Source organism: Callospermophilus lateralis, chromosome 11, assembly GCF_048772815.1.
Source record: "Callospermophilus lateralis isolate mCalLat2 chromosome 11, mCalLat2.hap1, whole genome shotgun sequence".
Lineage (NCBI taxonomy): Eukaryota > Metazoa > Chordata > Mammalia > Rodentia > Sciuridae > Callospermophilus > Callospermophilus lateralis.
In genome coordinates this window covers 27,248,592-27,274,572 of record NC_135315.1, presented here as the reverse complement: position 1 = coordinate 27,274,572, position 25,981 = coordinate 27,248,592, and the positions used below count along the sequence as shown (strand labels likewise).

The 25,981-nt window shown below is 40.6% G+C and overlaps 1 protein-coding gene across 1 annotated transcript in view; it reads left to right on the top strand.

Annotated features, from left to right (window-relative positions):
* Ca10 (carbonic anhydrase 10) overlaps nt 1–25,981 on the top strand; it is a 473,335-nt gene that overhangs the window by 60,389 nt on the left and 386,965 nt on the right. The window contains exon 2 of the mRNA XM_076871139.1: nt 14,906–14,980. Within this exon, the coding sequence (XP_076727254.1) occupies nt 14,906–14,980 (75 nt within the window). The remainder of the gene's footprint in view (nt 1–14,905; nt 14,981–25,981) is intronic.

The window sequence follows — 25,981 nt, the reverse complement described above, 5'->3', positions numbered from 1 at the left end:
AAAACCAAGAATAAGTATCCAAATACAATGAGGATGTTCCAAAGACTTTTTTGATTCAGTTGAATCAGGTCAAATGGGGTTGAAATAAAAATCACACACACACACACACACACACACACACACACACACACACAATGGAAAGACATTTCCAGGATGGTGAACATTTTTTTCCAGGTATAGGGTTCACGGAAGATTTTAAGGATCTTCAAGCTAATACCTGAAGAATCAGTTTTACTTTCAATATATGATGAGTCAGATGATATCCTAGGAAAAATAAGTAGTCTGAGTAGTAGGGGCACCTAAACAAGAGCAGGTGGTTCAGTCTGAGCAGGATACAGGGTGAGTCAGTGAGAAGCAAAGGTCTCGATTTACTTGAATTCGTACATTTATTAGACACCTTCTCTGGTAGGAGGGCAAATCCGAGAAGACATCATTTAAGAAAATAACATATGATGAAGCAAAAACATGGGTTATGAGAGCAGGGAGAACAAGGTGGTGCCGGGCCCATTAAAAAAATAAATGGCATGGAATTTACAGGTAAATGGATGGTGTTGGAGAAGATAATGCTAAGTGAAGTTAGCCAATCCCCCAAAAACAAATGCTGAATGTTTTCTCTAGTATAAGGAGGCTGACTCATGGCAGTGTAGGGAGGGGGCACATGGGAGGAATATGAATTCTAGATAGGAAAGAGGGGTGGCAGGGAAAGGGAGGGGGCAGGGGATTAGCAAGGGTGGTGGAATGTGATGGACATCACTATCCAAAGTATATGTATGAAGACTTGAATTGGGTGTCAACATACTTTATATATAAACAGAGAAAAGAAAAATTGTGCTGTATAGGTGTAATAAGAATTGTAATGCATTCCACTGTCATTTTTTTTAAAATAAATAAATAAATAAATAACCAGTAGAGCAAAGGAAGGGAGGAGGGAAGGGAAAGATGAGGCACCAGGGACCGGAATATAGCAGATTAAATTCCATGCATGATTCTGTCAAACTGAACCCAACTGTTATGTATAACTCTAGTGCACTAATAACAGCATTTGAAAAATTAAAAAGAAGGTGGTGCTAGGGATCGAACCCAGGGTCTTGCACACAAAGGGCTCTACCTTGCAGCAGAGCTACATCCCCAGGCCCCAGCTGGGGTTTGAAAGCAGTCAAATTAACCCCACCATACAGGTGATGGAAGGTCTCATGAGGTGACTTGGGCATCACTTTAACCCACAAGGAACCACTTAAGGGCTACTGTGGAGAGACTGGAAACATGGTCCACAAGTACGGACGTGGCTTTGTGCATAAGAGACAATGAGAGGAGCAGAATGCTGCTTTAGCAGAGGACTCTTCACAGCTGGGGAGGTGTGAAAACATCAGCAGAGAACAAGGGGGGGACCAGGAGGCCAGTGGGCACATGGCTGTAATTGCCCATTGAAGTAATTACTTTATTACTGAAGATCTGACTCTAGGGTCTGTGGTACAGAAAATGTAAAGTTATAGGGAAAAAAGTTATAACTACAGCAGAAGCAGAATCATTGGCTTAACTCCGGGGGTACTGAGTAGGTGTCAGTCAGACATCAACTATGAGTGACAGATAATTCTAAATAAGATGGAGCTTTATTTATTTCCTGTAAATACAGGCAGAACGGAGTTCCCAGCCCTTTTTATCTTGTGGCTAGGAATATGGTCTTTGCTTCATGGTTCAATATGGTTATTTGAGGTCCAGATATCACATCTCTATCCCAGCAACTCACTGGAAGGGGTGAAGAAAGGCATAGCATTTCTCTTTAACACTTTCTGGAAACCTCACATGTTTTCCTCACATCTCATTGGCCAGAACTTAGTCATATGTCGAAATCTAGCTACAAAGGAGAAAGGGAAAGGTACGTTTTCTTCTGATAAGTCTTCTGAGAAGTACTAAAAACCAGGCCTTCTCTTTTCAAGGAAGAAGAGAGAGATGTATATTGGGGGAATGCAATAGCACTGCATTTGCTACACAGGCTAAGACAATTGTGATAATGATGTCCTGGACAATAGTGATATGCTATGTAGTGGGGAATCCAGGTGAGGGAGTTAGGCATGTGAGCTATCCTCAGTCAAGTATTAGCTGGGACAGGTAGGGTGATCAAGCTTTTCTAGTGACGACTCTCCAGATAATGCAAGTTCCAGATTTCCCTTGGATCTTAGTTATTTGTAGAATGGAGTGTTAGTTTGGCTTCCCTGGACAGTCCAGAGATGCCTGCCATTCACTGGCTTCCCCACTCCTAAGCACGTGACAGCACCTGCCATGTGCCACCTGCTCAGCCAACACTGGCTGGATCAGAACTGGAACAAAGAACAAAACGAGGTCCGGCTGATGGCATATGAGACTGCAAATGAATGAAACCACCCTGACCTTTTCTTCTGGTTTGCCCCTGGCCTCGTGCTCCACCATGCCTGGGTGATCCCAACAGGTCACACTGTCTGCTTTCTCTGGGCTTTGTCCCTGCAGAGCACAGGTTCCCTGCATGTGTTCGCTGAAGCGGTGGATTTCCTGCTTCCAGTCTCCGGTTCTGTTCCCAGTTTCCTCCGTGACTACCTGGACTCACAAAGTCACCAGTGTCTTTGGAGGCCCCAGCACTCTCCCTTGGCTGGCCAGGGCTCCTTTCCTGCCACGAGTTGGCTCAGCCTGTAGAGGGCAGAATGAAGAAGTCCGTGCTACTTCAGGCCATGAGTTTCCTTAAATGTCACCCAGATTCAAGTAAAATGGCGCCACAGTTTCTGATTTCTTTTTCTGAGTGACTTTCTACCGTTTTTCCTCTTTCCAGGTTCCCTTTCTGCCCCTGGCTTTGCCAGCTCCAATACCACCACCATTTCCAAGCAGCGATGATGATGATGCATGCTATTTCTTGGGCACAAATTGTTGTCATATACACATTCACACATTCAGTCCTTTGACAGTCCTTCAAGGTACTAATTTCCAATATTCAGATAAGGACACTGAAGGGTTCAGGCTTTTGAAAAAAAAAAAAACTTTGTTTCTTTTTTTTTTTTTAATCTTTGTTTCTTTTAATGTCACCTTTGAAAGATGAAATAATTTGCCCAGAGTGAAACGATTACTAGGAACTTTGAAATTCAACTCCAGAAGATATTTTGCATTATTTCATCCTGCCTCTCAAAACAGACCACCGATGATTCTGCTTGATTTCTTTCTTCACATTTGACTTAGCCTTGCTGAATTCAAACTTAAAAGAGATGCAGGGGATTTTATCCTCCTTGAGAGCCACTGACTGTAATTGAAAGTTTTGTGTGACATGAGATTGATCATCGATTGATTTTAGGAATTATCAACAGTTTCTTTCCAATTGTAACTTTAAAATGGATTGATTGTAGTATTTTGAATATGGCCCACATACACATTTTCCTTATTGTTGCAGTTTATGGGAAGCTGGGTGAACCTGGGCATGGCCTTGAACTCCGGGGTGAGAAGTTTCATTCACTTGTTTAAAAACATGAGTATATTCTACTACACAATTGAGCTATAATATTTATAGAAAATATACCTTGACCTGATTCCAAGACGATAAATAATAGTTAAAAAAAAATGGAATGTGAAATGCTCCTTGATTGATGAAATGTTCATCTCATGAACTTGTGGTAGTAGAGATTCATTCATTAGAGTAGCAATACTTCTTGATCAGTTACTTGTTTGGTGGAAGCCAAAAAATATTTTTAAATGGATTTGCATCATTCTATTATTATTTATTAGTCTTGATGGAATCCCAGATTTTCCTTCCAAAAATAATCACTTCCATTTGTTGGCAATGCAGATTGCCAGAACATTAAAAAATATATATATATTAGTTGTAGATGGACACAATATCTTTATTTTATTTATTTATTTTTATGTGGTAGTGAGGATCAAACCCAGTGCCTCACACATGTAAGGGAAGTGCTCTACCACTGAGCTACAACCCCAGTCTCTACTAGTACTTTTTTTTTTTTACAAAATTATTTAACATATATACTTATGTCCCCTGATGATTACTTTGGCATCAGAGTTTTAAAGGGAGGTTCAGAAATGGGGAAGCTGTAGACTTAAAAAAGTTAATTATGGTATTTGAACAACTGAATGGTCAATAGGAAAAGAGTAATTGGTATATTATAGCATCTCTGCTAACAGGACTTTTATGTGCACATTAAAAATAAGAATGGGAAAACAGCGTAAGAAGTGATGTTTACTGAAAGAAGACGACATAATTACAGCTCCACTAGTACAATTAAGTAGATTAGAGACAATCCTTCTGTCCATTTTCCTTTACATTCTACTAATGTTATTGTTGAGTTCCAATGCTCCTAAGTTCTAAGGACTCTTTATCATGAAAATTAATTTGGGGAAAAGTGGAGAGTTTTCTGAAGGGTGGGCATTGGTCTAAGACTTGTGGACCTTTTCTAAACGGAGCTTTGCAGGTCCTGCTCCCCTTCCTAGGGTTATTAAACAAATATTTCTTCTACACTGGTGCACCCATTATATGTGTTGTATTGTGGGAGACGAGGCATAACATTTACACTTGAAATAGTTTTAATTTAGTCGGGGAGACAAGCTAGTAGGAAGAAAAGCAAATAAAAATATGTGACGATATCATTGCAGCCATAAGGGGACTAAGGGGACATGCCAACTCAGCCTAACATGGGATCCAGCCTGGGTTCCTGGAGCCGACAAAGGACTTTAGGTTAAAAATATAGGAAACAGAAATGAAATCTGAACCTTAGATAATAATAATATATCAATACTGAAGCATTATTTGTGACAAATGTGCCATAATAACATAGGGTGTTAGGAACAGGGGAGCCTGGGTATGGAATGTATGGGAACTCTTTACTGTCTTTCTAATTTTTTATGAATACAAAACTAGTCTAAAATAAAATGTGTGTGCATGTGCGTACAGACACACACACACACACACACACACACACACACACACACACACACACACAGATAAGGGAGAGAGAAGAGAAGATACCTGGAATGGTGCCTAGCAACTCTTCTCTTTCCTGCCCTTTTCTTTCTCCATTCTTACTGGTTCTTTCCCTCAATCTCATTTTGTGCCTTTCCTCCTCTAGTCAACCTCTAAATACTGAACATGCCAGAACTCTCTTCAGAGTCTTTTTGGGTCTTTATGAATTTTCACATTCTCTTTGGTGACCTCTTTCAAACCCATGACTTTAACTATCACCTGAGTGTCATAGAGCCATAGAGGTAAGTCTCCTCTTGACCTCTCCTCAGAACTCTCTTCACACCCACTTGCCTGCTCAACATTGCTGACAGTGCTGGCTGCCATCTCAAATGGCATTCTGGACTCCACTGTGGGCTCCAAAGCCACACCTCCCGAGTCTCCCAGGTTTCCATAACAACTATTAGCATTAGTCCCTGAGTCCAAAAAAGGTAAGAGTTACCCTGGATGTGCATTCCTTCGTTTCCTTGCTCCAGTTCAAGAGCAAGTCTTGCTCCCTCTTCTTGCAGAACGTGCTGTGTTGTGTCCTCACCAGCACCACCAAGCTCAAGCCCCCATGATCTCCTCCCTGGATGCTACCCACACCGTTAGGCCTTGCCTGGGGCTCTCTCCCGCTGCATCTTTTATGGCTTACCAGTAATTTCTACTTTTATCTTTCTAGAAAAAGCCAAGCTTCTTCTCACCCACTTAGAATCCTTGAAGTGACCTGAAATACTGTCACTGCTGATCTTCACAAGGCCAGATTTTTTTTGTCATTTAAACCTTTAGTTGAGTCACAGTCTCAAAGACCATCATTTTTTTTTTTTTTTTTTTGCATCTTTCTCTCACTCTATTGCTTCGCCCTCTTACGCTGCAGAATACCTTCTTGATATCCTCCTCATATGTTAATCCAGTTGTTTGCTTTTTCCTGTCTCCCTCCAGGAACTTCTTAGGAAACAAGAACTTCCTTGGTATCCTCAACATTTAGGATGTTTCCTGAACATCTTAAGTACTCAATAAATGTCGAAGCCCTGAGAGTAGCCAGTGGGATTGAGGAAAGTGAGGGATTACAGCAGACGTGGAATGATTAGTAGAGGTTTCGCCAAAGGAATGGGAATTGAGGAGGCCTTGAGAAATGAGTAAACCGAGTCCAGGAGCAGTAGAAAAAGAGGGAATTCCAGAAAAAAGTGGGGAGGGGTCCGTGCACGAGTAAGAAAGTAATAAACATGGTGTCTGTGGGGACACCAGGTAGGACAAATTTTGTAAAACCGTGAGAAAGGAGATTGGAAAGTGTGATGTATTCAAATTTGCAGAAATTTTAGAATATCAAGCTAAAAAAATCAGCCATATTGAGGCAAGTCCTCTTGTTGATTTTCAAAGCCAGTTACCGTGGACTCTTTTAACCATGATCTCATGCTAAGCCTAAAAAGGTAAAGATGATGCAGGCTTCTCTTTCCTCATCTCCTGATTCAAATATAGCCTTGACATCAGCTTGCCTGAGTCTTGTCCAACGTGAGAAGTGATTCTAGGTCATGCCCGTCTTCTCTGCTGGGAGCAGTTACTTTGTCACCCAGTTATCTCAAACCTTGATGTTCTGGTTAGCTCTTATGGTAAGTGGGGTTGGAGGTCACAAAGGATGGAAAGACAGAAATGAGTTTGATCCTTGTCTCACCAATTCAAGAAAAGGAAAGAATGGCGGCGATGTAATCAGGTTCATGTATGGCCTTCACCATCCCCCTTGCTTTGAAATGAAACACATTTTGCAAAATAAAACTGGCTTTGCCACGGCTTTGATGTACCCAGGCAGGGTGTCAGCTCCTGGGGCTTTCCCATCTGTCAACCAACTTGAAAACATTTCTGTCCCGATTCCCACTGACCACCAATACAGGCATCACACCAACAAGTCTTTGGATATACCCTAAAACCTCCCAGGGTTTGTGTGAGCCAGACTCCAAATTTGTGTAATGGTCTTCACTACAACATTTAACAAGCATTCACCTTTTACTAAGCACCTATTATATACTAAGCCTTGCATAAATAATGAGGCACATTCAGTGTGGAAGAATGACAGAGGAACAGATAAAATGTGAAACTCTCTGTAAACGCTAAAATGCAGAATAACACCTAATACTGGGGGTGCGCAGAGAAAAGGAAAGGCCCACCAGTAGCTTCAAGTCAAGCGCTTGAGGGAGGACGTTACCCCTGTTGGTCCAGTGGTATCCTGCAGTGCACCCGGGCAGTCATGCGTGTGTCCTATGGTGATCTCTCCACACTTCTGCTTCCCACTTAGGAGGCAGAATTGGCCATTAAAGGGAAAACAGTGATGTCCTGGGGGATGTGGTACTTTGCATCATGCATTCAAGTCTGGAAGGACCTTTTTGTTTTTTTGCATTCCAACATCTGGTGTTCTCCCAGTCAGTAGATCGAGCATTTCCTCCTCTGAGTTACCTCCTCAGGCAAAGAAAAGCAGTTTCTTAGGGAAACAACTTTTCAGGTTCCTCCTATCACATTAAAAGCAAGTAATCACCATGATAGCAGGTACTCTAAATGTCCCTCCCATAGATTCGGATCCGTCTTTCCTAATCATGCATCATCCAGCACCCGTATAGTTGTACCCACCCAGAGCTCAAAGCTCATTTTTGCAGTGTGCACGCTTAGGGTTCGGCGTGCTTGGACTGATGGTGGAGTTTTCTTAAGCCATCTCTCTTCTGCCTCTGATCCTTTTGTGAGGGCTCCTCTATTCTTCCTCTTGAACCATTCTCTTTCCCACCTCACCTGTGTACCCACAGGTGTTGCTTTTGAATTTGGAATATTTTTCAAGAGATCACTATAATTTCCACATGGACGTATTTTGCAGTCGTGTTTTCTCTGATCCTAAATTAGCGAAGTTGCTTACTCTGTATTGCAACTCATAATAGGGATTGGAAAAAAAAACTCTATTTAAATAGAAGGGAGTTGTAGAAGTTAATTTCACAATGATGTAAAAGCATTCACATGTGAAAATACAATTATTTTGTCTGTGGAAACAAGTGAGGTTCCTCAGAGTCATACAGAAACATATTCAGGTCCTTTTTGACTGCTTTGGGACACTCCTTTTTGCTAAGAGACCCTTCCACCTTTGGTAGCTTAGCACAATGGAATTGGGGTGGGAAGGGGGACATATTGAATGTGGCATAGGGTGTGGTGACCAATTTCATGACTAGCTGATCCAAATGCATACTTCCTGCAATGCATATTGATCAAATATTATAAACATGTAATTATAAGTGCTTTTATATCAAAATTAGTTCTGATTTTCTCACTAAAGTAGCTCACTTCTAAACATCTGAATAAGAAGCAGAACTAGATGACAGAATCCCTTTCCAGTTCTAAGACAAGAGTCACAAAACTATGGCCTGCAGGGTAAAGTCAGCCTTCTGTCTGTTTTTGTAAATAAAATTGTATTGGCTCAGAGCCACATGCATCTGTTTGCATATCCCATATGGTGCTTTTCTACTACAATGACAAAGTTGAGCAGTTGGGACAAAGATAGCATGGTCTTCAAAACCTGAAATATTTACTATCTGGTCCTTTTTAGGAAAAGTTTGCTGAGCCCTCTTCTAAGAACCCGTTCTTTTGTAAGTGACTTCCCTTCTTTGTGGTCCAGTTTCCTCATCTGTACCAAAAGCAGTTAAAATGAGACACCTCTTTCAAAGTCCTGAGAGTCTAAGTTTCTCGACTGCCACAACTAAAATATGAAGACAGAGAGAGAGAATAAAATTGAACTGCTTTCTCTTGCTGAGTATATCTCCTCATCTGGCAGTGATGACAGCATTTATTGTCAACACCATTTATTTATTTATTTATTTTTTTGATTAGACATGTGGATTTTTCTCAGGGGCTGGTTGCAGGTTAAGTATAGAAATTCCAATCTATAAGCAGAGAATCAGAGAACACCCTGGAAGCTCCGGCTGCTCTCTCTTCACTTGTGTGCTCTTGAGGAATTCCCAATCAGCTCTCCACTCACTCTCAACAACAAGGTTACCGCGGAGGACCTGGAAAGAGGCATTAGAATTGGAATCCAGCATTTCTGTAGGTGCTCTGTCTGGACGCAGCTTCTTGTAGCACTGTGGCAGAACTTTAAATGAGGTACCTTTTAAATGTACCATTCTGTTTTTCTAAACTGCCAAACAGGGGGAATCTAGACTGGGCATCTAGGGGCATCTGAAAACATATTATATAAAACATCATCATTCTCTTCAACTCCAGCCTGCCGCTGTCATAGTCTGTAATTGACAGGCATCAGCTGGGCTCAACTTAGGCCATTGATGTTTGGAGAGGGAGCTTGGTCCTTCACAATACATGTCAAAGAAAGCTAACAGGAGTTTTGAGTTTCGGCCTTTATAGTAGTCATTGCTCAGATGGTCTGATTGTCTCGTCACCCTTCTAAAAGCACCCATGATTCTGCTTCTGAATGGGTGAGAAAGCGGAAGAAGCAATGATCAGAGATGATGAGGGAGTAAAATGTCTTGCAACTAACTGCCTAGATAAAGCTGAAGTTTTCAGCGACATTTGGGCACTTGCAGCACTCTTAGTTATCCAGAGGTGGCTTTTTCTCCTTCCTTTTAAATGTTGTCTCTTATATTGATTTTTAGTCAGATAGTATACATTCTTTGCAGGGTGGGTATGCAAGTGGAAAAGAGCAAATGTGAGTGCACCTAGAACTCTGAAAACCTGCTCATTTTACTCAGGATTTTATTAGAGTTAGTGTTCCCTTTTGGCCATCTTGATGGGAAATAGTTTTTGCTTCCACTTTTTTACCTGTGTAGAAACAGTATTTTTTTTTTTAAAGGATATTGTCAAATGACAGAAGAATAGGAAAAATAATTAAGTTTTTAATGGGGTGGTAAATGTACTCAAAACAATGCTACAATTTAGAGCATCTTTAGATTCATCTTTCACCTATTTAGATAAAACTCCATCCTCTGCTGAGTGTTCAACCCACTGTTTCGCTCTAACTCATCAGGATGATGTGCATAGTGCTCTAAAGAGTCCCAAAGGTTCACAGCTGTCAACAGGGGTGTCACTGTTCCTGGGCAAATATTTTGGAAATTAACAAGGGTTCTCGAGATAGTTCTAATGAAATAGGTTGCAATTAGCTATGACCAAAGGGGAGCGAGAATGCTATACGCTCTGAGATATATTAAACAGTTTTAAACAGTGAGAAATTATCCCATGTCCCAGCAGACATTCAAGTGTGTGAAAACCCATTTTACTTATCTGAACTTACAAACCTTATTTTGCATTTGAGCACACAGCATCTCTTACAAAAATCTTAATATAACTTCTTCAGCAGTGCAAATATTGTGCAAATCAAGGGAAGGTGGTATTTAATTTTTTTCTGAACTTTGAAAGGAGTTGTTCACTATTTTGGAAAAATCACACCACTCGGAGCAGTTTTCCTCATGGATTCTGTAGTCTACAATATAATCAATAGGATATAATGTTTCCACCAAGCCTCTAACTTCACTTTGTTTGCTTATGCCTGGTGCCCATTTATATGTTGAAATATACAATATTTTATTTTAAATTTTGTTCTCTGTATTCCTGCTCTATATCACAGTCGAAGCATTATGTTCATTATATTGATTTGCTTTATTTTTTAAATTACATATTTAAATTAGCAGTCAATTTTTGTTAGTAATCATAGAGGAAACATTTTAGACTCTGGGCTCCAAACAATCCCTGTTACAACTATTCAACTTTTTCCTTCTTATGGGAAGGCACACATAGAAAATATATAAACAAATAGACGAAACTATATGCCAACCACACTTTATTTATAGATACTAAAATTTGAATTTAGTATAATTTTCCCAAGTCACAAGATAATATTATTCTTTGATTTCTTTTAACCATTTAAAAGATTTGAAATTATTCTTACCTCTTGGGTCATACAAAAATAGACAGTGGCCATATTTGGCTAGGAGGCACTAATTTGCTAATCTTTATTCTAAATTGTTATATTCAAGCTTTTACACAGTGAAATGTGTATTATTATAAATTGCATTTCTTTTATTTTTCCTTTATTTATTTATTTTTTAAAATTTTTTGGTGCTGGGAATTGAACCCAGGGCCTTCTGCTTGGCTAGATAAGGGCTCTACTACTGAGTTATATCCCCAACCTGTTAAGTTTTTGAAATGATGTTTGTAAACACTGTAAATAAAAAGTTGGGCACTGGGTGCAGGGGCACACTACTGTAATTCCAGCTACTGGGGAGGCTGAGGCGAGATTGCACATTGAAGTTTAGCCTGGGCAACTTAGCAAGACTCTGTCTCATAATAAAATATAAAAATTTGTTATGGTGTAGATGTGGTGCCCCCCGCCTCCCCCCCCCAAAAAAAAAGCTCACATGTGAGACAAGGCAAGAAGGTTTGGAGGAGAAATGATTGATTGGGTTCTAGCCTTAACCTAATAAGTGAATTAATCTCTAATGGGATTAACTGAGTGGTAACTGAAGGCAGGTGGGGTGTGGCTGGAGGAAGTAGTTCACTGGGGGTATGGCTATGTGGTATATATTTTGTATCTGGAGAGTGGAGTCTCTCTTTGCTTTCTGATCATCGTGTGAGCTTGTTCCCTCTGCCACTCTCTTCCACCATGATGTTCTGTCTTACCTAAAAGCCCCAAAGAATAGAGCTGGTCTTCTATGGACTAAGACCTCTGAAAACATATGCCCTCAAAATAACTTTTCTCTCCCAAACTTGTTCTGGTCAGATCTTTTAGTCACAGCAGTGAAAAAGCTGACTAAAACACAGAAGGATTTGGGATGTAACTCAGTGTCACGCATCCCTGGGCTCAATCCCTAGCACCGCAAAAAATAGAATAAAAATTTTGAAGCAATATGGTAATAGTCTTATATAAAACAAAGATGTTTTAGTTCTGAGTGGATCCTTATTTGAATAATGAAATATATGCAAGAGAAGGTGGCTTCCTTAACTGGCTCTGAGAATCTAGAAAGAAAACTGTGTTCATTATTTGAATTGTTCAATGACAGGCAATAGTCCAGTTTGGATACAAGTTGATGAATTTTGATAAAACTCAGAAGTTCCTGTCTGTGATAAGGAAAACCAGTCCTGGTTAATCTCTGAAGCAAAGTGATGGTCAAAGTTCAGTCTTTTAGGTTGTTAAAAAGTATATCTTTGCCAGACTGTGGACCTGCTCTATAACTTTCAAGTTTACTGAGATATCAAAGTTTAGTTTTGATGGTTTCTTTTTTTGGAGGGGGGCGGGTTGTAGATTGTACTGTCTGTGAATTATATTTAGTTTGGGTCAAGTGTTGTAGGGGACAGACGAGGCAGGGTGCTGAAGAGAGCAGGAAACAGTTTTATTTGGCTGCAGCCAGGTTCAGAGGGTACAGCTTTTGCTGTAATCAATTAATCCTCTCAACCCTGAGTTCAGGTAGTTTCAGAAATTTATAACCAGCATGTAAGGAGAGGGGCTCAGAAGTTCACAGTCTGCAGAAGTTCACACAAAAGCAGCTTTTTCTTTCCTGTTTTGGGCAAGTTAACCCTTCAAGGACAACACCTGAGAAGGGGAGAGCTTCTTCTCTCCCTTTTCCCTTCCCCCTACCAGCTGTTACCATGGAGCCCAATTAGTAACTTCTCTTAGAAATGTAGACATCTTTGTGAAGCTCCAGCTGAAGGCCAGAGGCCTTGTTAAAGGATATGACTTTTTTTTTTAATCACAATTTGCATATGCAAACACACTTCTACAAACTACTATACTGGATAAATGTTTGTGAAAAACTAGTAAAAGTGCGGTCAGCATCTGGAGTACTGATAACTTCCAGATCAGTGACCAAGTAAAATAGAGCAATAGTAAAATAGGAAGTTTACCTAATTGAATTCTTTTGTAGAGCCTTTTTTGCTGATAGTCCTAAAATCAATTGTGGTGAAGATTTCTGGAGAAACTTAGTTACGATTTTCTGCGGAGGAGGGGATGCCACGACACAAGTATTACAAAGGATTTCATAAAATGGTCAGTTGGTATGAGTGAATTATGTAACTTCTGATGTCATGTATTTCTAATTCTGAGCCTTCGGGGATCTCCTCTTGCTCTGATGGCAATGACCCTCCAATGAACTGTTGTGGAAAGAGAGGGTGGATCATGTAGTGCCAAGACCCAGAGAAAAATCTGAACCCTTGCTGAGGTCTAACCCATTTCTCTCTAACCAAGACAAAGGTCCTTTATTCACCGACCTGGTGAGCTCTGCAACCATGCAACTTTTGATCTGCTTTCTCCACTTTGTCAGGCTTGAAGGGCTGCTGCTGACTGATATCAAATCTCCTTGTCTTTCCCTGTTGCTATAAATTCAAAAAGGTTCTGTTGAAGCTTCCACTGGGCTTCCTGGCTGGACAGAATCTTTCCAAGCTCTGTTGTAAGGTCACTTCCCACCTTGGCCAGCTGCCCCAGAGCAGGTGCACCAGCTTTCAACTTAGCTGTCTTCAGGGTCTTCCTGAAGGGCAATAGAAACACCTGAACTCTATCCACAGCAGGTGGGAGGACAGAGCACTGGGAGACTCAATGTACTTTCATGTATCTATTCCATAGATTTGTGCTGCACATCTTGAATGATGATAGCATCCCAGGTCATTAAGTAGGTTTCTTGTCCCTCTTCTTTTTGTTTCTGAAGTCCCCTAACCCCACTGACAATTCCAGAAAGAGTAGATTTCTCTTTTACTCAAACTTATCCAGAAAGTGTGGTTCAACCACAGAGCTACAAACTGCAGAGGTCTTATTGTCATACACAGAAAAAAATCTCTACTGTACGCTATGGAAAGACCCCTGGAGCTCAGCAACACTAGCTCATTTGCAACCTGAAGCAATTGAGCAAATCCTCTCTCCATACAAAGTCCTGTGTTCAACCCATTGCCTTCTAACGCAGAATGTTGAGTGTTCCAACCATGGCTGTGAAGTGGGAGGCTGCAAAGAAATGATTTAAAGAAGAAAATGAAATCATAAGTTTAGCATTTACTGTCTACAAGCTAAATTGCAGGTATGATTGAATCTACCTTAGTTTATACCAAGGTGACTGAGAAATGAAATATGAATGCATTTTAATAAATAAAGGGATAAACATAAGTTCATGTGTCACCACCTATATTTTGGAGAATATATATATATATATATATATATATATATATATATATATATGTATATCTGAATATATGCACATGTATATTAGATAGATAGAAGATAGATAGATAGATAGATAAATAGATAGATAGAAAATTGGGAAAGTTTAATTTTCCCAATTCACCTGCCACCTGTTATAACTTCAAAGATTATTCGGAGGTCATGTTAGTATGACCTCACAGATCCCTATAATATTTTCCAATATCTTGAGTCTTCCACCCTTTCTCCCATGGTTATTTATATTCTTGTTTTTGTTTTCTTGGGACTTGAGGAAAGCTGAATGTTTTACTCTGTAGCCTTCTAGCTTGGCTCCTTCAACAAACTCCCAATCTCTGCAAACTCAGGGTTTCTATGCACATTCAGGGTTCTTGCCTGGTAGTAGGATGCAGTCCACCTCTGACCCTCTGGTCCAATAGGGTATTGTGTGTGTGTGCATGTGTGTGCATGCACGTGTGTGTTTGCATGTGTGTGTATGTGTAGGGAAAGGGAGAAGAGAACGGTCAAGAGAAATAGCAGGGGACTTAAATTACTGTCTTTTTCATTTTCACTAAAATTTTGAGTACTTTTTATGAAAATCTATAAAGATATATTTAGATGTTAATAAAATATTTGAAGAAAAGAGAGAAGGAGTATTATTGATATAGTGCAGTTTGGGGGTAGGAGCAGGTTATTTCATAGACATTTACCCTTCCTGTTGGGCCATCTAGGATACAGTACTTCTGAACTATCATCTTATTCTCTCCTCTCTTTTGCTTTTTCTTTAGCTCAACAGAATTCACCAAAAATCCATGAAGGCTGGTGGGCATACAAGGAGGTGGTCCAGGGAAGCTTTGTTCCAGGTAAATGTACATTTATTATTATTTGTTTTAAAAAAATAATTCTGTTCTTAGACTTTTTTATGAAGTTGGAAATGTTAAGTATCCTGACTCGAGAATTCCTCATTGTAAACATGTATAGAATGAACTTCTTGTATCCATATATATGTACCATTAATGGAATAATTAATTTTTAAATGATTTTTAAAGAATTTTGAGGAAAGAAACTGCTATTTCCAGAATTTTTACTTGATACATGGCGTGAAATATATTATTTAAGGAAGCATAGTCCAACCTATATGTTGGATGCAGACTCCCTCGAGGGAAAGTTTAATCAGTGGGTGGCAACTTCATCACAACACATGATTTTACATCTGAGCCTACAGTTCTCAGGTCCTTCCATGGACAGAGAATGGAGGCCTGAGGGCTGAAGCTCTGGCTGCTGGCATTTGGTTCAGTGAGGAAGGACCGTTTCTTAACAGTAGTGAAACAGGAGATAGGAAAAGGCTGACCATGGCAAAGACGCTTGCTGGTCTACCTGCTGTCACTGATGTCACTTCAGCAGCACCCATGGTCAGGAGTCAGCAGGCTGGGCCAAGCACCAGCTAAAAATAACAGCACACTGGATGCCGTCAGCATGGAGACAGAGGACACGAACCAAAGACTGGTTAGAGCCACAAGCATCACATTTCTTTAGTTTCAAAGCAAGCTAGAGGGTCCTTGTTTTCCCCCATTTCTTTCACCCTCCATGGGCTCCTCATCCTTCCGCTGCTGTGAGTCTCTAGTGGGAAAAGAGACCAGGGAGAGAGGAAGAATATTGAAGGGAAGATGGGGGGGAAGTCAGGTGAGATGTTTTATGATAGAGCTTTCAAGAGGGGATAGAGGACCAGTGGTGTCACTTGAAGGTTCTATGGATGGTGGCAGGTAGAAAAAAAGCAGTGACCCAAGTAACCTGGTACATTCTTGGCTGCTATGTTTTGTTTTGTTATTTATTTTCTATTTTTTCAGTAGTGTCTTTATGTGAACTGTGCAGAGCTAAGCAAGTTACCCAACTCCTCTGAGCATCTCTTTTCTCATTTGCATTGTAGGGCAATAATAGGCATTCTTCAGGGATGGCAAGGGAGAGGGGACGACCCAGGAAAAAGCCAGCTGGTTGCCAAATAGCCTCAGAAGCCAACATTATTAATTTTATAAAGTTACAATGTCTCACCTGTTCTTTGGCCCCAGTGTACATAGAAACTGGACTTGGTTAATTCAAGTAGCAATGACCAGGTTTCTAATAATCTTCTACTATTTTTTACAAATTTTATAATAACTTAATTGACACAGCTATGTTCATGTTAAATGGTATCCATATGGCACTTGACACTTATAATTAGGAGTATCCCTTTATAACAGAATTTTTATTTTTTCCTCTGGGGAATCTGCTTTTCAAATTCAAGATAGCCCAGAGATTACATTTATAATTACATTCTTGCATTTTGTGAGTATGGAGTTAAAAGAACAAAGAGGATTCCCTCCAGGTTATAGTGAGTCTTGCTAAGTTCCTTCTCCCGCCCCCCAGAGAACATCCCTGCCAGTGATGGACATGCCCATGAACGGCAGCGGATGTTCGCTGCAACATCTTGCTTTTCTGCTCACATTTTTTTTAATGGTTTTCTTTCTGTTGTCATATTCTTTCTTTACATATGTTCAAAGGCCTGATTTTGAGTTGGTTGTTGCTTCTCACAGAATCACAGGAAAGAGTTTTCATCTTTCCTTTAGATGTTGATTTAAAAGAGTGTGAGTTTCCCTCATTTCCAGCTGAGGCCTGGCTGGCCTATCAGTTGTGATGAGAGATTTCAGCAAAGTCTGTAGTGAAGAGACACATATGAGCTCTGTCGCAAAAGCAAGCGCAAGGTTAATTTGACTGCAGAATACCCCACACTGGTCAGTTAGGTAGCATTCAAGGAGGAATTACCGACTGCCAAGCACTGACTTGGGTGCTAATAAAGAGGCAACTGATTCATGATTCTTACTCAAGGTGAACACAGAATCTAAAACATGCCGTAAACCCATGACTCATGGTAACCTGAAGTATCACAATTGTGCCTTCCTGATGTTTAACAGAACTTCTTGTTTACCTGATCAAATAGCTACCTTCATCTGAACCTCACCCACAACCAGGATCCTTGCAGGTAAAGCTCAAGTTTTGTTTGACTATTCAGTCTCCATGTGCTCAGGGAAGGAGCCTGTTCTTAGGACCAGAGGGTCATCCTTGGCTAATATCTATGTGAGGGGCTGGGGATGTGGCTCAAGCAGTATCACACTCGCCTGGCATGCGTGCGGCCCGGGTTCGATCCTCAGCACCACATACAAACAAAGATATTGTGTCCGCCAAAAACTAAAAAAAAATATTAAAATTTTCTCTCCTCTCTCTCTCTCTCTCTCTCTCTCTCTCTAAAAACAAAAATATCTATGTGAACCACGGGATTTCCTTCTTTTTCTTGTTAATGATTGGTTTAGACATTTGGATCACTAATATTGGGGGGTCCATTTGGCTAAGCCATCATACCTAGATATTTGGTCAAATGTTTCTGGATGTTGCTGTGAAGGTGTGTTTTTTTTAGATGAGAATAACTTTTAGATCGGTAGCTTTTGAGTAAAGAAAATTGCCCTGAATAATGTAGGTGGGCCTTCAACCAAGTAATTGAAGCCCTTAAGAGAAAAAGACTGAGGTCCTCAGAGAATAAGAGAATTATGACTCCCAAAGCTCTTGGCCTCTAAATGCAACATCAACTCTTCCCTGCAAGATTTGGATCTTTAAGTCTCCAAGCTCATGTGAGCCAATCCTCCCTTCCTCCGTCTCTTCCCCTACTCATCCTGTTGGTTCTGTTTCTCTGCAGAACTGACTAATTTAGACATGAACATGTGACAGGCAGCTCCATCTGTGACATAGTGTGAGAAAAAGTCTGTTGGATAAACTAGGGCTCAAAAGCCACACTAAAGATGGAAGGGTGGAAAGATGGAAGCAATCCACATTGTTGGTTTTATCTTCTTTTTGTTTTTTATGAGACAAGGTCTTTCTGTGTTACCAAGGCTAGTCTTGAACTCCTGGGTTCAAGTGATCCTCCTGCCTGAGCCTGCCGAGTTGCTGGGACTATAGGGTGTGCCACTGTGCCTGGCTAAGAACCCATATCTTTTATGGTTCACTTGAGGGATGAATTAATCATGGGACTGCTTCACCACTGATTTTTGTTCAGTGAGAATAACAAACTTTTTATTGTTCAGGCCACATCATTTCAGGCTTTCTGTTGCTTACAGCCCAAAGCATTGTTCCAGATTCAAGTATCTCAGTACAAAGCTAAGGAAGGAAGTTGGAACTGGATCTTGATAATGTTCAGGATTGCTCAAAGTGGACACAGAGGAGAAAGTGAGGAATATCAGACTGCACAGTCAAAGAGGAGTGAAAATACATGTTGACTCTGGGGAGCTTGGACACTTCCCGGTGCTAAAAGAAAAACAGGGCCAACGAGAGAGGATAATGAGCGAGGAGCCAGAAAGGGTTGGTAGGAGGCAGGTTAAGAGACTCTTTGTGTTCAGTGTTTAGGAGTTCAGACATCTTTCTTCTGAAAATAAGAGATTCCTGAGCTCTGCAGAGAGACGAAAGAGATGTATGTTCTAATGCTAGCTATTGTCACAGTGATGGGGATATATTGTATTCCAAAAAGGATAACAGGCAGAAACATTAATAAGGTGGATTTTGTTTGATTTTTTTGTTTTGTTTTGTTTTGTTGATCTAAGTAAGAGATGACACACTTCTAAATTAACACTATAAAAGCAAAGAATATTGAGTTGATCGTGTTTTTGAAGAATTAGCACAAGACTGTTTACTAGCATTTCAAGTATATCTATAAAATAATGAAGTATGGATATCTGTATGGATATATATATATATATATATATATATATATATATACACACACACATATTTTTATATATATGCACACATATATATGTATATACATACATATATATATATATATAACATGCATATAGCACATTTATAATTTAGCATAAACACACATTTAACACATTTCAGGAAAATTTGTGCCAAATATTGTCTCTTCACATTATATTTATCCATAACAGTAGGAACATTGGGTGTTGGTCTTAAAGGAGGCGCTATGCTAAGAACTGAGATTGCAAAAAAAAGATGACATCTAACTTCTTGGAGCTTACAGACCGGGGGGGGCAGTCAGTTGCTAAACACCAGGCAGCCCCTTATCACCCCCAGAACCTGCTTTGTGTGGCAATGTTTGAAAGGGAAGTTTCCATCCTCCTTTTCAGACAGGAACAACAGAATTGCAGGCTTGCTTCCCTTTTGTAACATTGGATCATAAAACCCTTCGGGTGTGTATTTTTTTCAGTGTCATGAAGTTCAGAGCAGAAGGGAGCCTCACTTAGATTCTTCCACCTCTAAAGCACCACACCCAGGCCACTGAACCCGATCTCATCAGCTCATTTGTCCAGCAAGCTCTCCTTGAGCACCTGCCTTCTGAATGGCCATACTAGATTCTGAGTCCCAGTGGAGATTCCACTCTGGCCTTCAAGAGCTGAGGATAGTGAGAAAAAGCTGAGAAATGTCTAGTATCTTATAGTATTTCCAGGACTGTCGTGGAGAGAGTTTTGAGCTACCAAGTCTGAGATGGCAAGGAGGGCGTCCAGATGAGGTAATGCCCTGAGGGCTAGTCAGATTCTGCTGGAGAGAAAGAGGCAAAGTGGTGTTTCAGAAAGAGAAGCAAGGTGGACAAAGGCCTGGCAGCAGGTGACACACTAAGCCAGGAGAACTCAGGGAACTAAGGCCTAGGACAGCAGCAAGGGTCTGATCACGGAGTGCTGTTCCAGCTGGGAGTCTGGATTGTATTCTAAAGGCACTGCGAAGCCAAGGGAGGTACTGAAACTACTGCAGAATGCAGACGATCCAAGAGGGTGATGTGGACTAAGATAGGAGCAGTGAGGACTGCAGGGAGGGTCCAGACTTTGGTGACAGGGACCTCATCTTCTACCTACCTCCCTCTCCAGAATATAGTCAAGCAACAGAGGCTCAATGTTTGCTAAATGTATTTGGGTCCAAACAGACAGGAATCTTTGTCCCTTAAGAGAAAAAGAAACAACAGTCTGATTCAGGAGATAGCTGCTCCTCATCCCTGGAAGTGCTATTTTTTATTATTATTATTATTATTATTATTATTATTATTATTATTCACAGCAAGCAGTACAAACTGCAGTCCAAAGGGAAAGCACTAGGCTTTTGAAGTCCAAAAGAAATAGTCTGGAGATTAGGAAGGACCTCCCTTAGGAAGCCAAAGGAATCTAAGACTGAAGATTAGGAGAAACGTTACCAGTATGATAATAAGTGTGCTTAGAGAATTATTCCAGAAAGAAAAAAAAAATGGGCCTGAGTAATGTCTTGGAGGCAAGCATGGGTACTCTACATATAAGAAAGGTACAGAGGTCACTGTGGCCTGAGTGTCAATGACAGAGGCAAGTTGGTTTGAGATTGGAAGTGGTCAGAAGCCAGCCCCGGGAAGGTCTTATGGACCACACTCAGTGTTTAGAGAGAGATTCTGAAAAGAACAGAAGGATGGTAAACAGTTCCAAGCAATTACTATTCCACAGCAATCTAGAAACAACAAAAGCTCATGAAACCGAGTTTCTGGGCCATCTGAATGATTAATAGAGGAAGTCATAGCTGCTGCTTATCAGTTCTGGAACCAAGAGGCTGTGTTGGCTCACCACCGTATCCTCTGACGCTTTCTCTAAAATTCACTAGAAATGATTCATGCAGGCCCACAAACTCTCCCAACATGCTATTTCCCACCCTTCCTTATTAGATACTTTTAAAATCTCAAGATTACGAGAAGATGAAGGTAATTATACCCTACCACCTGTGGTTGAACACTGATGTCTAATTAACTGTGTTTTTCAAAATGGCCAGTTTTCTTTGTTTAAAAAAAGTCTCATGCTTGACATCAGTAATGAATATAAGAGCTCTTTTTATCCCAAAACTCCTAGGAAGTTAAAAAAAAAAAAAAAAAAAAAAACTCAAGGAAGGAAAGCAAGCTGGAATGTGGGGAGTCCTCGCTAATCCAGGTTGGCCTCCCTGGGGTCATGCACCACACCCCCCTCATTCTTCCATGTGTTAAATGGTATCTGGTTTTCTATTGCTGCTTAGCAATTATCACTTGCTTAGCGGCTTCAAATGATGCACATTTATCGTCTCACAGTTTCCTTGGTTCAGGAGTCTGGGCAGGGTTTAGCTGAATTCTCTGCTCAGAGATTCACAAGGCTGTAGAAGGTGTCAGTCTGACTGCTTGCTCATCTGAAGCCAAACTCATGTAGGTCCTTGGCCAAATTCATTTCCTTCCTGCTATAAGACTAAGGCCCTGGGCTCCTTGGCTGTGTGAAAGGCCACAAAAGGCTGCTAAGGCTGCTAAATCTCATTCCAAATTGATTATGGGCAACATTTGAAGATGAAATCGACGTTGTTCTGACATAACATCTTCAAATCTTGAGGTGGGGACTTGTGTTATCTGGATGGGAATTGCTCCTCTTGGCTTTGCTGGAAGATATGCAGAAGAAGATCAAAGCTAGTCCCCTGTCCATGACCACCCACCCCCAACCCTTCTTAGCCAATGTTTCTGGATTTATAATAAGAGTAGAGGATGACAGAGGGAGAGGAATTTTATACACAGCTCCCAGGGTTTAGTTTGGGTAACTTATTGGCAAGCAGGGCTCCTCTCCAATGCAGGGACATAGGGAAGCAGGCTAGGTAGGTGGGACAAGGGGGTAGAGTCTGCCTGTGGGCAGCAGCCATGTGGGGCTCTCCCACGTGCTTGGCCAATTTGGACTGCCAATGCATTGCCCCCTATGCTCATCTCTCTGGCTCTTCTATCATCTGCCTGGAGACTCTAGCTTCTGTCACCTCTCCCCACTCAGCCCCTGTGCTTGTGTGGGTGCCTTTCCGGTTGCTGGTTCATGATCAGTGTGCACTGCTTGCTTCTCCCTCTCTCCTGGTCCATCTCTGACCAACAGGCTCCACCACCTCTGACGTCAGGTGTCGCTCAGGACATGGGCTTGCTTCCCTACGTGATCCCTTTGTGATCACCCCAACCCCCTATTCATCTCTTTTTGAAGGAAAGAGGATCCCACTGCCAGGAAGCCCATCTCCCCTCCAGCATCCTTCTGCACACCCCTGTTAAGACTTTATGTATAAAGACATTGTATTTGTTTCCTATAGGTGTTGTAAAACATTGCCCCTGATTCACTGGCTAAATACTATACATACTTAGCTTCTGGTTCTGAAGGTTGGATGCCTTAAAATCAAGGTGTCGACCAGGCTGCATACCTCTGGCACTATGAGGGAATTTGTGACTGCCTCTCCATTTCTAGAGTCTGTCTGTATCACTTGGCTTTTTGGTCCCTCCTCCCAGGACTCCAGCCTCTGCTTCCATTACCACATCTCCTTCTCTGACTCAGACCCTCCTTTCTTTCACTTAAAAGAACCTTTGTGATTGCCTTCAGCCCATCTAGACAATCTAGAATGAGCATCTCAAGATCTTCAACCTAATCATCTACACAGTCTCTCTTTTGCCATAAAAGGTGACACATTCACAGATTTTGAGGATCAGGATGTGGACATTTGGGGAAAACCATTATTCTGTCTTCTACGGTCACTTTGTCCCCAAAGCTCACAGAAGCACAATAGCCTATTATATGAATGCATATATTGTTTATTAAAACACCTTCACTTACATTACCTCTTTCAACTCTAACTACATTTGCACTATTATTTTTCCTTTTCCAGCTAAGAAAGCAAATCAAGTCAGGTGAAATTATTGACTAAAGTTTCTGATGCAGGCTAGCAGAAAGCAAGTCGGGAAACCAGTAGTTTACTTCTGATCCTGTGTGCTTCCCGTCACAAATATGTTTAAATGTTATTTTCAGAAGACACTGCTTCTTAGATAGAATGAAGTTCTATTCTGCTTATCTTCTAGTAAAAAAGCAAACTAAACAGACAGAAAATAAGATGTTATGCTAGATTAACCTGCTTAAAGTTCTTGGACATACACCTTCTATCTAGACACGAACCAACATTTGGATCTAATTTACTACATTTTAGAAAGCCTTTCTAGTTGTCATCTTTTGAAGCAAAATTTTTGCTTTTGAAGAGTTTCAGAATTACAGAAAAGTTGCAAAGATAATAAATGGAATTTTTGTATACTCTTTACCCTTAATGTTAACATCTTACATTAGCATGTACTGAACATCTGTCACAACTAAAAAGCCAACCTGAGTGCATTACCAATAAGTAAACTCCAGATTGCTTTAATTAAAAGGCTCTTTTTTTTTTTTTCTCCGTGATCCAATTGGTCATACCACATTGCCTTTAGCCGTTGTGTCTCCTTGATCTCCTTTGGGCTCTAACAGCTTCTCAACCTTTCCTTTTTTAGGACTTAGTCTTCAGGTGTTCTGGTCAGCTATCTTGTGGAATGCTCCTCATATTTTTTTTTAAGAGAGAGAGAGAGAAAAAGAGAATTTTTTAATATTTATTTTTTTTTTAGTTTTCGGCAGACACAACATCTTTATTTTTATGTGGTGCTGAGGATCGAACCCAGCGCCCCATGCATGCAGGCGAGCATGCTACGGCTTGAGCCACATCCCCAGCCCCCCTCACATTTCTTTAATGCTTTTCTCATGGATAGACTGGGCTTTCCAGTTTTGGGGGGAATATTCTAAGGAGGTAGCATGCCATATTCATTCCATTCCATCAGGGAGTCCACAATTTTCAGTGAGTGTTTTATCTCATCTGTGACACATGTTGAGAAAGACAGGAAAAAATTCTTCTACCAACAGCAGGTGGGAAAGCCAACAAAGCTAGGCATTTGTCCATGGTGGTAAAACCCAAGACCAGTGGACTAGACTAGAACCAAGTGTGTTTGCATTGACAGCTAGAATTTCTCAAATGAGATTATACTTCAAATCCCATCCTAATGTCTCACTTCATGACAATTCTTTGCTGCAAAGGCATATGTGAACTTTTCTTATTTGGGAGTATAGAATTTGGTTTTAATTTCTCTCCAGGTTAATACTTGATGTTTTCGAAAGCCCTCTGGCATACCATTCAGTCAAGGGACTAACTCTCTCTCTCTCTCTGTTAAAAGTGGTCAGCGGAAACAAAACTATGGAAGTTCTTGTTTTAACCTTACTGTTTTCTTGAGTGGGGCATGGGTGGGTTATTAAACCAGTATTCTCTCCTCTGGACTTTGCTTTTATTATCAACCTTTTTCCTCCTTTCGATCATGGAAGTAGCAAGAATTACTGGAATGTGCTCACTGGCTTTCTTTTCCACAAACCAAACAGGAAACCTTACACAAAGTCACTGGGCATCTCAGCATCTTGATTTCCTCACATATAAAATCAGGGTACTGAACTGCAAAGTTTTCAGCAATTCATTCCAGCTCCAATATGTTCTTAGAGTTTGCTAATATGGTAGAAGGTTGGTTTGGGGGAGAGACTAGCAACATTAAGAAATAGAATAACAGTTTGATTACAGATAATTTTGTTTTCAATATTGGTGTTTGGAAGTGGAGTCAATAATGTATGTATCTCTGTCTAGATTTCTGACTTCTCATCCTAAGAGACAGCAGGCAGAACTTGATGGACATATTCTCAGTAGAGGGGGGTGATGATGTTACACTGACTCAACCTCAATTACAAATACTTTCCATCATGTTTTTTCCAGAAATTAGATGGATACTGTTCAAAATGTACACTGAGCTTGATACGTGCCAGACATCTTGCTAGACACTGCGAATATAAATAACAATAAATGACAGTTTCTGATCTTAGGAGCTCACAGTTGGATTTAGAGTCAGACATGCAAATCAGGGGTTACAGTCTAGGCTGACAAGGGTTGGGAGGCAGATATGATGAGATCCCTTGGATACACAAAACAGAAAGCAACGAACTCTCCCTTTGGTTCGGAGAAGGCTTCACAGATGAAGACTTCTCTTGAGACAGGACTTAAAAGATGTGAAGGCATCTGCCAGGTAATAAGATAGAAAAGAACATCGTCAGTGGATTAGACATGATGGAATCCGAGCTACTTCTAAACAGCAGGTTGTGGACTTCTTGCAAGTAGTAAGCACTCCTATTTATCACTGCATTGATGACAGTCCCTGTTATTACCACTCTTTAGAGCTATGGAATGAAACCGGCACTACACTCAAGAGATCATGTTTTGAGTCCCACTCCGTTGTATACCAACTCTGATATATGAAAATCACCTACCATCTCAGAACTTCTCATTTGTAAAATAAGGGCAATAAAACCGGTGTCTCAGATATTCTTCTAAAAATTAAATTATATACTAGACCTAATTGTGCTTTATAAACAATGAAGGTGTGTGAAAGTATTACTATTTTTGTAATTACTATAATTTTGTGTTAGGCTATTTAAGGTTACAAGGAAGAGAGATGCTCTTTTCACACTACTCTGGGTTTCTAAAACATCTGTCATCTAGGGAGGCACTATAAGCCTTTTAAATACATGTTAACTACATCACATTGAACCCAAAGATATAATTGCAGTGCAATTATATAAATAGACATGAATAAACCTGCATGTATACTTCAGCACAGGCAGTCTTGTCGGGGTAAGCTTGCAGCCATCCAACAGGGAGTACTCCTGTTGGTTAAGCTTTTGCACCAATCCTCAGAGATCCACGGTGTTCCTGATGTCATACACTAATCCCTGGCCAATCAACCCAGGTAGCTTTAACTAATCAACCCCTTGGCAAGTACTTCTGGAACTTCAGGACCTTTCACATCAGAGATACCAAGGGAGACCCCGTGGGAGCATTCTATGCTAGGTGAAAACAGCTAGGGGTGCATTAACTATAGAAAATTTAAAAATAATAATAAAACCCACAGAAAGTTTGATCTACATTTTATTATTCCCATATGCTGGAAATTCTAAAAA